This window comes from Ornithorhynchus anatinus, chromosome 13, assembly GCF_004115215.2.
Source record: "Ornithorhynchus anatinus isolate Pmale09 chromosome 13, mOrnAna1.pri.v4, whole genome shotgun sequence".
Taxonomy (NCBI): domain Eukaryota; kingdom Metazoa; phylum Chordata; class Mammalia; order Monotremata; family Ornithorhynchidae; genus Ornithorhynchus; species Ornithorhynchus anatinus.
Window position 1 is genome coordinate 7,371,838 of NC_041740.1, and position 14,373 is coordinate 7,386,210.

The 14,373-nt window shown below is 44.1% G+C and overlaps 1 protein-coding gene across 1 annotated transcript in view; it reads right to left on the reverse strand.

Annotated features, from left to right (window-relative positions):
• PTPRN2 (protein tyrosine phosphatase receptor type N2) overlaps nt 1-14,373 on the reverse strand; it is an 815,057-nt gene that overhangs the window by 436,674 nt on the left and 364,010 nt on the right. Inside the window, exon 10 of the mRNA XM_029077350.2 lies at nt 5,067-5,153. Coding sequence (XP_028933183.1) covers nt 5,067-5,153 — 87 coding nt within the window. The remainder of the gene's footprint in view (nt 1-5,066; nt 5,154-14,373) is intronic.

Genomic DNA, 14,373 nt, shown 5'->3' on the forward strand with positions numbered 1-14,373 from the left:
CCCCTTCGACAACTTGGGGAAAATTGGAAACCTCTGGGCCTCGCTTGGAAAGGTCAGAAATGAGAAATCTGAGACCAATGACAAGCAGTGTCTTTTCTGTGGGGGCTTTAGATGAGATTCCACCACCGCCACCACTAATGCCTACCCGTTTTTTCCTCTTTTCTCTTCATAGGATAACTGAGCAGGGGCATTGGGGAAACTGTATTACTGTTCTCTAATGGACTTTGCCCATGATGGAAACAATCGCCGCTTCCTCGCTCTGAATAGAACGAGAGTCATCTTCAGGATTCGAATGGATTGAGGCATTTTGTAGCTCTTTGCTACAGAATGGGGTGGGGGAGGAAGAGTGGAGTTGAAGGAACACAGGGAGTACAGCAGCCCTGCAGACTCCAAGGCTAGCAGCAACTAAATGAAAAGAACTCCGGTGTACTCGAACCACTGAATTTTATCTACTGTGAAATCACCACGGAGGGGTTTGTACCACAGGAATGTAATGAAAATTCAATATGTGCAGCCTCGGGTGTGTATGTGGAGGTTTTATTTTAAGGCTGTTTCATGTGATTTCCTTTCCTGCCGTCCAGTGGTCTTAATAACAGGCCTGGGCCAGAGAAATATCATTCAAATGCTGCTAGGTATCCCCTTAGCAGCTTCTCTGCACCTCCTCCTTTGAGCCCCTCCCTGTCAGCTCTCACAAAATTCTATTTTTTAATTAATGTTTAGAGGGAACGGGAAACATGGCGAAACAAAGATTTTCTGCTCTTTGTCCTGTCGAGGTGTCTAGAAGAGTCAGGGCCCACCATCACTTCATGGCGATGGTTAAAGAGTCGGGGACAAACGTCAGGAAAAGCCCCGACCTCCACCCAGCTATTTTAGAGGGTTAGTCTGGTGTGTGAGCATATGCCAGACCACTGGTCTGCCAGTGCTTTGAAGCCTGAGCTCTGTAATGTCCGTCATCATACCTCATTCTCGCCTCTCACCACTGGCCTCTAGCTCCCCCCTTCCCTTCTTCCTGGAATTCTTTCTCCTTGCACATCTGGCAGACCACTGCTCTCCATACATCTTCAAGGCCATTCTAAAACCACATTAAAATCTAAAAATCTCTCTTCCAGGAAAGCTTGGCTACTTAATCTCTCTTTCCCCATCCTATTCCCATCCTCATCCTCCTTGTCAGTTCTTTGTCACCAACCACTTGGATACTCAACCCCCACCATAACTTCTGTATCTTTACACTCTGTTGCTTCCCCATACCTGCAATTTAGGTTAGTGTTGGTTTTTACCCTTAGATTTAGAACTCCCTGAGGGCAGGGATCAGCTCCATTAACTCTCTCTTATGCACCCAAGTGCTTAATGCAGTGCTCTGTGCAGAGGAAGCAATCGATAAAAACTTTTGGTTGACTAAGTGAACAATCCACAACAAAGCAGATTAGAAACCTGGGCTCTAATCCTGGCTTTATCGCTTGTCTGCTGTGTGACCTTGGGCAAGTCACTTAATTTCTCTGGGCCTCATTTCCCTCATCTGTAAAATGGAGACTAAAAACTGTGAGTCCCATGTGGGATATGGACCGTGTCCAACCTGATTGGCTTGATTCTACCCAGTACCTAGTCCAGTGCCTGGCATTTAGTAAGTGCATAACAAATGCCATTTTTTAAAAAAGGGCAGCAATTGAGAGGATTTTTGGTTAACGTTCTTCGCATTTCAAAAACGATGCTACTGCTGGCAGTATACTTTGCCCAAATCTTGGATCAGATATGATCTCAAACTTAGACGCTCTATTTTTAATTTTTTTTTTTCCTGAGGCTGTGGGAAGAGAGGTCTTGAAGATTATCCATTAGGCTTCACCTCTGGGATTCTGCTTCAGCCACGCTCCTCTTGGATTATACCTTCACTCTCACTTATGGGGCTGGAAACCATTGTTTGCTCACTCATCAATGAAGAGATTTTATATTTACTGCTTCCTAGGAGCCTAGACACATGTTCTTCGCAAACTGAATGCCCACAGCACAAGAGTAAAAGACCCCTGGCATCATCTCCCAAGTGCTTAGTACAGTGCTCTGTACACAGTAAGTGCTCAATAAATATCACTGACTGACCTGGGTTCATGCGTCCTAAGGCATTTGTAGAGTATTTTTATTTTTCAATAGGGTTTTACCTCTATTATCTCATTTTGGCCTCACCAAAATATCTGCACAAAAGGGAGAAGCAGAAATCATCTCCATTTTATAGATGGGGAAACTGAGGCAAAGAACAGTTAGGTAATTTTTTTTTCCAAAGTCAAGGAGCATGGTTGCAGCAGAACTGCTGCAACTACTCCTTGCTACTACTACTTACTTACTTACTACTCCCTCTACTCCCTCTGCCATCCCCCTTTACCTCTCCGCAGCTAAAGCCTCATTTTCCCCTTTTCCCTCTGCTCCTCCACCTCTCCCTTCCCATCCCCACAGCACTGTACTCGTCCGCTCAACTGTATATATTTTCGTTACCCTATTTATTTTGTTAATGAATTGTACATCGCCTTGATTCTATTTAGTTGCCATTGTTTTTACGAGATGTTCTTCCCCTCGACGCTGTTTATTGCCATTGTTCTTGTCTGTCCGTCTCCCCCGATTAGACCGTAAGCCCGTCAAACGGCAGGGACTGTCTCTATCTGTTGCCGACTTGTTCATCCCAAGCGCTTAGTACAGTGCTCTGCACATAGTAAGCGCTCAATAAATACTATTGAATGAACTGGGACTGTAGTCCAGGTCTCCTGAATCCCAGCCCCATGAACTTTCCACTAGATCATGCAACCTCCCATGTGGAAGACACCTAGATTTACCATTACTGCCACTGTCATCTATTCAGGTAATTGCTAACATTCAGAAAAAAATAGAAGAGGAACATCACCCAGGGGGTAGGGCACAGAAAAACACGGTACTTAACTCCCAAGTGGATGGGCCCAAAATCACACTAACATTAGAGGGGTAGACAAAATTATTCCTTATATTTACACAGTCTTGGTTCATAAGGCCTGGAGATATCTTACGGACATTCTGATTCTAGTTTTTCAAAACTGAAATCTTCACTTTAAACATAATGACATCCTTATTAAATAATTGTGTCAAGGTGAACTGGGCACTCGCCATCTCAAGGTCAAAATGCTATCATGAGACCGCCTGAGCTAGTGGGGTGTAATTTGGAAGTGCCAGCCCCCACCTCCCCCGTGTTTGGAACTGCTAGACATTCCAGACCAGGAATGTGGAAGGAGGTGTCCCCCATCCTCGTGCCAAACAAACTAGGTATAGAGAATTGGGGGGAGAGGGAGGAGCAGAGACTGGACAAGTGGATCCTGGAAGCCTGAATGGCCTGGAAAGAGAGGTCATAAATACCTGTTGACTCTGACATTCTGGGCAGTGGATCTAGACTTGCAGCAGCTGGCTGCGAAGCACCTAATCCCAGAGCGTGGGATGCCTGCTCTGTCTCTGGAACCGGTGTATTAAGTGAGGGAACATGGAGCAGAGGTGTAACCTGCTGCGTACTCGTGGGGCCGGGAGCTGGGTGCTTTACCATGTGTGAGTAACCACATTCATGAAATTCCTCCCAAGAGGGAAGGATACGTGGGGCAGGACTGCAGACTTGGCCACATGTGAACAACTAAATAAGTGTATTCTTCCTGAGATGGAAACCTTCAATTTGAGTGGACACAGGGTAGCATAGGATGCAGGGGGCCAAAATAAGATAAACATATTCCTTCTAAGAGGGAAGCATTCATAGGCTGGAGCTCAGAGCTTTGTCACATGCGAGTAACTAAATAAGTGTATTTCTCCCAAAAGGGAAGTTCCATTCACCACTTGCGAATAACTAAATAGTGTATCCCTCCCCAGAGGGAAGTTCAATTTGCCATGTGGAATTAGTTTTGCATGGCTCAGCCTTTCTGACTCTGGTCTCTCACCCTCGCCGAGCCAATCCTAGAACTCATCTCCCCGTGAGGGGTGACAGTGTTACTTTCCGAGCCAGATTCATCCAGCCCATCCTTGGATGCCTCACTTTGGAAGCAGCGTTAGCTCATTCAGGTCGTGTGGTCACTGTCTAATACATTAAAAACTGGTAAATGGGATAGTCTGAGCAAAAGCTATCTTCCTCGAACTGGATGTTCAAGGCTGGAATTCTTGGGGTGGGGAGGGGGGTATCACATGAACGGATACTCAAATGGCATAAGCCAATAATGCTATTCACTGAACTATCAATCCTCTCTCGAGCCCTCTCCTTAACCCCAGGCCTAACCCAACCTCACTGCTTCCTTCTGACGACTACACTAGGCACGATGGGCTTTCATGGGTACTGAGTTTGCATGAAATGATGGTTTTTAGACTCTGTGAAAAAATACTCTTTTCCCAGGGATTAAATGTGGATGACTAAATGTTTTTACCATCTCTCCAGTCCCTCCTGTTTCCCCTTCTCCTCCCCCAATCACTATTCTTTCTTCTACTCTGGAAAGTTCTTATGTTTGTTGACAACCCTGGGCTTTAAAGCTATTGACCTACAAGCTCCCTGCTGATGGCCATCGAGTCAGGCAATGTTTATTGAGTGTCCACTGATAATGGGCCTCGTCCAGATCAATTTGGCTCTGAAGACAGCTCGTCCTGTAGAAGGGTACCTTTCCGCTCTGCCTCTTTCAATATGAAACTCCAAAAAGAGCACCCGAAAGGTAGAATTTGCTGAGAACTGACACATTCTTAGTGATGGAGCCAGGCTCTGGAGTCCAGCTCGCCTTATAACAGTCCCTAAAACACTGCTGTCCCTGTTGTTGCATCTCACCTCCTTCCATCCACGTCTCAGCTGAACATTCAAGGAAATGGCCTTTTACCCATGCTTATGTCTGACCATTCTCCTTTAAACTCAGGTCACACTTACTAACAGACCAATGGCAAAAACCAACAGGATTCCTTTCCATTCTTCTGTGCCAGACTGATACCCTGTGATATAATCAAGAAAACCCACCCATGTCTTTCCCACCCAAGCTGGTTTGCAAAAGTCACCACTTTGGGAGGGGAAATAAGATTCTAATGCCTGAGCACCATGAACATACTTGATATCTGCAAAGATGCTTGTCTGCAGCTTCAGGAGAGGTGCCACATTCTCTAGCAACTTCTTCCCCTTCTCCACACTCAGAGGGCTGTTGAAAGGAAGCAAGGGAGAAAAAAAACTGCATTACAAAAATGGAACTCATCAATACTTGAGAGGCTAAAAGTCCCCCAAGAGCTATCACCTTGGCCTGTTAGATTCTGAAAGCCACTGCCGCTTACTGTATTCCTGTCACATAGTGATCATGATATCAGGGGAATTGGGATCAGGTGCTTCTTCAGGCATGATGAATCACCTGAATTTTCCAGCAATAAGACAAACAATAAGGTGCAAATGGAATTGTTAGGAAGTGTAATGGGCCTATGATGCAGCCACTGGCTCATCTCAGCCTTCAATAAAAAATATAATAAAAGGGTGAAAAACAGAAAGGGGAGGGGTAGGGTGGGGGGAAGGAAAAAGAATGGGAGACCAGGTTGGAAACAAAGGCTGAAAGTCAAATTGCTGGGCTGTGTATCAAACGGACAAGGGACAGGCATATTTTTCAATGCGTTAGTTTCTTCCATGAATTTTCGCCCGCTGAAAGCACACCAAAATATTGGGCATTTAAAAGTAAACAATGGAACAAGGCAGATAAATCCAAGAAAGGGCCTGGGAGATGGAAGCTGGGGATGCCAAGGAGCTGTCCTGGGTTCTGATAGCACAGCTCCCTTGCATCCTTAAACGGGCATCAATCCCACATTTATACAGAGGCATCTTATTTTGGAGGAAATGTGGTGGACTCCAGCCCAATATCCATCCATTATTCATATTAAAAAGGACCGAGTCCCATGATCCGGTGTTACATTTCGCAAGACATTTGAGGGCGATTAGAGCTGCATGAACTGGTTTGGACATACGCTAGAAGGAGCTGCCACTTTGCCTCACGGGGCACAGGTCACACCATGTTGTGGGCTGGATCTAATCACTGAGACCATTGATGGAGTTTCTGGATTGCTAATCCCAAGAGAACTCAAATCCCCAAGAGAATGATGAGTCAAATTATTATTTTCATATTCCTAGATAGCAAAATACAACAAATCCAGAGAGACAACTTTATCCAAGCCTATTCGGCCCAACACCAGGGAACTCGGTAACTTGACGGAACATCCCGGCCCCTTGACGATTCCGACGAGACCCTGCCCTGTGGTATTTGTATTTCTGGGCTCTTTGAAACAAAAGAAAAATGGCATTTTGTTGAAACGATGCTGCTTTCACGATGAACGAGATAAGATAATCGGTCAGCGATCTGACCGTTCTAAGAGTTTGGGGTCCTAGCCTTTTATTCCGGTGAAGATGGGGTACCTGTAACTCTTGTGCCCATGACATCATTTCAGCCACTTTCCGCTCAACTAACCCAATCGTCACTTTTCTATTTCCTTGTGGTGCTTTTACATAAACTCCCAATGCCTCCAGGATATCTGCATTTAAATAAAGGTTGATAGGAACAAAAACGTTCACCATCCTATCACATTCTCCCAGTCCCAATTGCTCTAGGGATGCCCTGTCACACTGACAGAAGCAGCTCCTTGGGGAATGGATATACTTGTATTTTGTCAGATGTTCTTGTCCCCAAATCAAAGGATTTGAGCATTTCCATGGAATAAAATGGAGCTCCGAGTGTTTAAATCTGAATTTCAAGGGTACGTATTCAGAGAACTCAAGTCTCTAACCAAGCATCATAAAACTAAGTAGTCATAGTGATTCAAGGAGAGACGTGTTAATTAGCAGCTCTTGTCTTTCAGATATGGCTCTGCATTTGACTGAGGCAGGTTGTTTAGTATAAAGAAGTCTGTTTCAGAATTTTGATTACAATGACATTTGCTGTACAGAAGTGCCGAGCAAGTCTGATGCTGACTGCTGACTGTTAGCATCTTTCACTGAAGAGGAACAGTTATCTCTCCTCCAAAGAAGGAGAGTTTATAAGGCTCAAAAATCAGAAACCTCAATGTCAGATCTAATAACTGAGGCCATTGGTGGAGTTCGTGGATTGCTAATCCCAAGAGAACTCAAATCCCCAAGATAAAAAGTTGATGAGTTAAATTGTTGTTGTTTTCATATAGCATGATATTCACAGAGGAACCTTAATTACAAAGCACAGAGATGGATGATTAAACCCATTCTTCTCAGTAACATACGGTATTCATTCACCTCGAGAACTTGAGCTGTCTAGGCACCAATGGATGTGGTTACCATAGCACCATGAATTCCATGATTTTATATCCTCTGCATCCCCTCTAAAATTGCTGCATTGGATCCTGGTCATAGATTTCTAGGGAAGGGACAGGTCAAAGTCAAAAGTAACTTCTTGGGCAATAGTAAGAGTGATACTAACCATTGTCATAATTGTGGTATTTCTTAGCCACTTACTATGAGTCTAGCACTGTGCTAAGGACTGGGGTAGAGAATCGGAATAGATCGAGCCCCTGTCCCAGGTATTTAGTCCTCATTGTAAAGATGAGGAAACTGAGGCATGGGGAAGTTAAGTGACTTGCTCACTGTCACCCAGTAGGCAAGTGAGGGACCTGAGATTAGAACCCAGGTCTCCTGTCTCCTAGTCCTGTGGTCTTTCCACAAGACCACACGGCTTGATAAATCCTTACTTGTCCACCCCGGTCAGTTAATCACACTTATTGAACGCTTAATGTGTGAAGTCAGTCAATTGTATTTATTGAGTTTAATGTGTGCAGAACACTGGACTAAGCACTGGGGGAATACAATATAATAATAACAAGACCAGTTTAGACACCCAACTATCAAAGGTTAGGGAATCAACCCTCCAAAGCAAGAAGTTGTTGCCTTTCCTGGGAAAACAATGAAAGGGGAAAGTCATCCACATTCATTTTCATCCTGTAAATCTTCACTTCCTGCCCAGGAACTTTGGGCTGGGCATTTGGAGACTTCAGGTCTATTCCTGGTTCTGCATATAGTGAGTGTCTGAACCTCCTGCAGTTTCATTGCTGAACTAGGTGCCTAGTTAGCTAGGGTGACAGCTGGCTGCCTCAGATGGACAGATTAAACCATATGTACCAAACTCAGCCATTGATTTTTGAGATTAATGCCCACAGCTTCCTAAGCGAGTTCGGAGCCTGAAATGACAGATGATGGCCATGTTTGTTTTTTTTAAAAAGAAATAACTACATGTTCATTTTAGGCACAATCGGTATCATCTTATTTGTCCCCAGTTATTGTGTATGTACAATTAACCAAGCTATTTGCAACCCTGCCTGGAGCTAGTAACAACTTCTAAGTAATAAAGAATATAGATTTTTTTCCTTCCTTTACTATTTGAGTTACGCAGAACATGTGACCTTAGGGGTTGGATGAGAAGAGTCAAATACAGTTATGGGCTGATAACTTTGGCAATTATCCGCAAATCTGGGTTAAAAAAGAATAATGATTCATTATCTCCATTCTACAGATGAAAATATTTACGAAGAGGAAGTTTAAATGAGTTAGGGCCAAGTCAGCCAAGTCATAGGTGAAGTGCTGCGACTAGACTAGTGGTACTTACTTATTAAGCTCTTACTATGAGCCGAACACTGTACACTAAGCACTGGGGTAGATACAAGATAATCAGGTCAGACATGGTCCCGGTCACAGGTGGGACTCATAGTCTAATAGGGAGGGGGAATGGGTATTTAATCTCCACTTTACAAATGAAGAAAGGAGAATTTATGTGACTTGCCCAAAAATAAAACCCAGTTCTTCTGACTCTCAGGCCCATTCTCTTTCCCCTAGGCTGCACTGCTTCCAAGGGCTTTCTATTTGACTACTCTGCCACTCCTACTCAAATGACTGCCAAGTCCTTTATTAGCTTTGGCAACCATACAAAAATCCATCCTGATCATCGATATTCCAAACTGGAATGTGGCTATTAGTTAAGACTAAAGTTGGATGAGTAAGTGAAGGAGACGATACAGAACTATTGATTATATGCAGCTAGATACATGGTTTAACGAGTATGTTACAGAGCTGTTCCCTACTGCTTTTTGTACTCTCAGTGAACCACTCTAAATTCACTCTCTATTTTCTTAAGATCCATTCCTCATCTTGCCCAAGGGTCATTTCTGAGTAAACTGCTGTTAGGTGCTGAAACAAAGCACCTTACTTCCACTGTCTTATCCACTAATACAGCAGGGTCTCTGTCACCAGTGCAAGCTTTTTAAATGGGAAGGCACAGGGCTGAAAGGTTTCATGAAGCAAAAGCAACTTTAACAACCTATTTTGTTTATGTCTTCTCTTCTCCCCACCACTCCCATTTCATCTTCTTGATCCTTCCCTCTCCCCCACAACGTTTACATTCAGTTAAACAGCTAATCGTGAAGCTAAAAAATGCAAAGAGAAGATTTGTTTCTAGGGCCTGATCTCCCTCCTCCTCGGGCCTGTGGGTATTTATCCAAGCACAGAGCTCTCTTTGAAGTCAGTGGGAGAGCTCCCTAGGCAAAAAAGATATCCAGAGTGGAAAGGGAAAAAAGGAATATGACTGAATAATGAGAAGGGTGAGTGTTGAAACTTCATAAGCCTTCCAGACCATTTCTACCCTACTCAACCCTGTCCCATGCCATGCCCATTCCCTAACTATAACATCAGGCTCTGCCAAGGGCTACTCTGGGGAGGAAACCAAACAGCAAATCATTTCGATATAGGGTGGCCACCAAGGGCATTCAGAGAAACCAGCCTCCGAGATATGCGTAACCTCACATGTTTTACACTGATATGGCAAAAAGGAGGTCAAGAGTAAGAGACGGAGGGAGAGAAAGAGCACGAGCAAGCAGGTTGGCTTGGGAGGAGCAAAAGGTGCGAGTTGGGGCATATTGAGAGAGGAACAAGAATAAGTGAAGTGGAGCGTGCTGAAGTCCTAAAAGCCAATGGTCAGAGTTTTTGTTTGATGTGGAGAGCAAAGGGCCACCATTGAAAGTCTCTGACAAGTGGGGAGATGGGCACAGAATGATGTTTTAGAAAAAATGATCCAGGCCACAGAGTGACGTATGAACTGGAAAGGGGAACAACGGAATTTAGCAAGGAGGCTGATGCAGTAGCAAAGTGGGGATAAAGGATGAGCGCCTGGACCAATGTGGTGGCAGTCTGAATGGAGAGGGAGGAGAGGATTCTAGAACTGTTGTAGGGGAAAAACCGACAAGGCTTAAGCACTTTGATACTCACCCCAGCTCCACAGCACTTATGTACATAACCTTATACTCTCCTCTCTGTAATTTATTTTGATCTCTGTACTCCCCCGTAGACCATAAAACCCTTGTGGGTAGGGATTGAGTCTACCAACTCTATTGTACTGTGCTCTCCCAAGTGCTACGTTACACTGCATTGCACACAATAAGCTCTCAATAAATACCATTGATTGATTGGGTGACAGAGTGAATATGGGGAATAATAATAATGACAATAATACCAATAATAATAATGATAATATTTGTTAAGCTATCACTAAGTGCCAAGCACTGCACTAAGCACTGAAGGAGCTGTCACGGATAATACCTTGGTTAGGAATTCTGCTGACTCCAGACTTTATCAATGGGGTGGTGACTTTGGGTCCAGAGCCCAAGATTGGAGGACAATCTCAGCTGTGTTCTTTGTGTTTGTTTTTTTACGGTCTTTGTTGAGTCCTTACTTACTCTGTGTCCGGCACTGTTCTAAGCACTGGGGTAGATATAAATTAGCCAGGTTGACCACAGTCCATGTTCCTCATGGGGCTCACAGTCTTAACCCCTATTTTATAGATAAGGTAACTGAGGCAAAGAGAAGTTCATTGACTTGCACAACATCACACGGCAGACAAATGGAAGATCAGGGATTAGAATCCAGGTCCTTCTCTCTCCCAGCCCCATGTTCTACCCACTAGGCACACTGCTTCTCACACTACTGATTAGTTCTCAGGGCAGAGAATTGAAGCATCAACTGAGAGCACCCTTCTTCCTCTCCAAAGTGCAGAGAAGGAGGAAACGCCGGAGGCTGACTGTTCTGCTCCTATCCCAACCAATACCTGATACTGCATGAGTTGAATCCTGGTGATGCCAGTTCAAGATATCCTTCTTATCTCCTAGGGGAATCACCATGGCAGCAGTCAGAGATGGGAGAGGAGATTAAGAAGTCTAAAACAAGGCCCAAGTAATTAAGAACCATTTCCAGATGGGCTCCTCTGAGGGAAATCAGAGGGGATTTAAAAATACTTGGCCAAACTTCCCCTTTGACTGTGCCGATAATTAGAAGTTGGAAATTAAATCCTCACCGGTTGGATTGGTCCATTAAATTACAGTGATATTTGTTGGGCAAAGTGAGAAAGTCACTTCCTACAGTCTGGAGGCAATTTCTGAGGAATCTGAGGACCTTTCTTTGTAGAAAGGGGTATGCTAGGGATAGGTCTGTGGAGGACCAATAGGTCACAGCTCTCCCTCTCCCTCATATGCTCCTGGGGTTGGTCCTCTTCTGGGACACCTGAATATGAGAGGGAATTGGGCTAGTCAGGGGCTCCTTTAAAGTAGGGCCAACCCTCAGAGCTAAGGACTCAGGAAGACTGGTGGACTGTGGATGCTCAATCCAAAGGTTGCAATCTGTGGGTTTGAGGTTCCAAGTAATTATGGTTTCTCAAAGGACACTGGTCCCAGTGGAACTGTGACTCAAACTCCTAGTTGCCTCGACTCAAGGTCCTCTGGCCAGGATAACCCAGTTCTATCCTGACCACTGGTATCCACTGCTCATCCATGAGAGACCCAGAAAACACCTTCCCCGCCCCGCAGTCTCACAACCCTTGTACAGAAACAATGAGGGAGTGCTGTCTCTCTCCCAGGTAATGTTTGTGGGAAGGGATATCTCCTGATCTTCTAATCATTTGCTTTCTCTCCACCTAAACTGACATCCAATTATATTGTGGACTTGTACTTACAAATATTTGGGAGACTCAACTTTATTACCTTGTGAAAAACATTTATTTTCAAAGTCACTCTCCAAAATCTGATAGATTTTACTGCTCTGCTTCAGAAACATTTCTCTGCCCATTAAAAAGTTCTCTTTAGAGTCTAGAAGGGGAAAAAAAAACCCCTCCCACAGAGAATATTTCTGACCTGGAGCTAAACTTCACTCACCTAAGGTCCTGTTGCCCACTGTTGGTCCATGGCAACCGGGAAACATGCCTATGGAAGAATAGGAGATGAGAGGAGGAAATGGGCAAGCTACCTCGAGTTCTTAGCCTACCAAAGAGCAGCACTTGGCAACTTATTGGAGCAAGTCAGGCGGATCTGGCCAGAAAGAAAAGCTGGTGGGTAACAGGGGCTGGCAAAGGGAAGGCTGGGGAAAATACCACGACTGAGGTAAACAGAGAGGAAGAATGCATTTCACGCATCTTCTCACAATTCAGAAAATTGATCCATTTGGGGAGAACAAAATGGATCCAGTTACAGATGGCTTCATTGTTTGTGTCTGCCAAGCCCATTCAGAGGCCAAGAAGATGACATGTACAGTGGGTCTCAGTGGGGTATGCTGGCCTCCTCAAGTGCAGAGGGAACTTTTCATCTTGAATTCTTAAAATTCTTCTTTCCAAGTCTGGGCAGAGCATCACCACCCCACCATCTCCAGCCGCCCATCTAATGCCTTCAACTTTGCATCATTTTTTCCAAACTGCACCTAAATCCTTGAATCGTGTCCCAGGATGCCTGCAGAACAGCACGGTCATGGACATCCAGTCCATCCTGTTGGATGAGCTGAGCTGAATTATTTTATGCCCCTCAAATGAGGAGCAACCTGACAATACAGAAATCTGTCTGACACTGAGAATCTCCCTCCTTAAGCCAGAGAAACTGAATAATTCCCAGTGACAGCTTTAAAATTCTAAATTGCCTATACTCTCACCTGGTAACTCCAGAAAAGAATAAAAAAAACCTTAAAGGAAAACAACTTCTTCCCTTACTGGAACATTTCACAATAAATTGGGGTCTTGCCTTAAAGAAGTCAACCAGGCAGAAGATGAAGCAGCATTTGTTTTTCTGTTTAACGTAACATTTCCCCCCTCCCAGACTGTAAAATTGTTAAAATGGGCTGGTTTCTTCTTCTGTCTGCAATTAAGTCTTACAACATTGTTTTTGTCTCACACCTGAAGTGAATTAACAACCAAAAAAAATGTTTCTTTAATAAGTACCGGAGGCTCTTTTCTGAAGAGAAGAGTTTTTAGGCCAAACCTCATGATCATTAATAGGTATTGATGATAGGTTGTGTGGGTGTGGGGCGGGAAGGTTTAAAAGCGGAAAGCAAGACCTAAAATGCTAGAAGGAAAATAAGGATTTAGCTTCAGCTTTGCTGGTGTAGGGCTGGGATGAGTTACCTGGGCAACTGAGATGCTCATATTCCCTCTGCCCTCCACATCCTTTGTTTAGGCAGTAGGGAGAGCACAGTGCAGTAGTGGAAGATGGGAGGGGAATTAATGGGGAAGTGCCTGAAAACAGTGGGTGCATGACTGATTCTCCTCTCAGTTCGGCAAGTCATTTTGGGAGGGCAGGAAACTCCCAATCAGAGCTCTGGGGCTTCTGTTAATGAGAGCGGGGAAAAATAAACTCCTACTATTCCACTCTCTACTCTCACTAAATTCCAGCCCATACACTCATCATTTCTCTCAAGCTAACCTACTCATTGTGCCTCATTTTCTTTGCTCCCTCTGCCCCCACTCTTTGCCATGCCTGAAACTTTCTCCACTTTTGTAGCCAACAGCTTCTCCACCTTCAAAGCACTTCTGAAGTCAGATGTTCCAAGAACACATCCCTGACTCATTTCTAACTTACCTGGTTTACATCCCCTAGCTGCCACTTCAGCACTTCCATGCTACCTAAATTCTCAAGTACTCACAAACTCTTAGAGCCCCTATTTATGAATTCTACATACTCGTATAATTCCTCCTGTCTGTACTTTAGTGTAGTCGTCTTTATTGAGCACTCAATTGATTCAGTGCACTGTACTATGTGCAGAATAAAGAAGTGACACATTCCCTGCCCAGAGGAAGCTTACACACAGGCCAAAAAAAAAAAATCTGCCTCCCAGATAAAAAGGAATCAGTCAATTGTACTTATTTGTGTGCAGAATATTTACCAAGCACTTGGGAAAGTACAAGGTAGACACTTTCCCTGTTCACAAGGAGTTTACAGTCTAAAAGAGAAGAGGGCAGGAATCAGGTCTATTAATTCTATTGTAGTCTCCAAAATCTTTAATTTAATAGTCTTCATATAGTAGTGCTCAATAAATACTTCCAATTGATAAATGTCAACAGTAAGAAA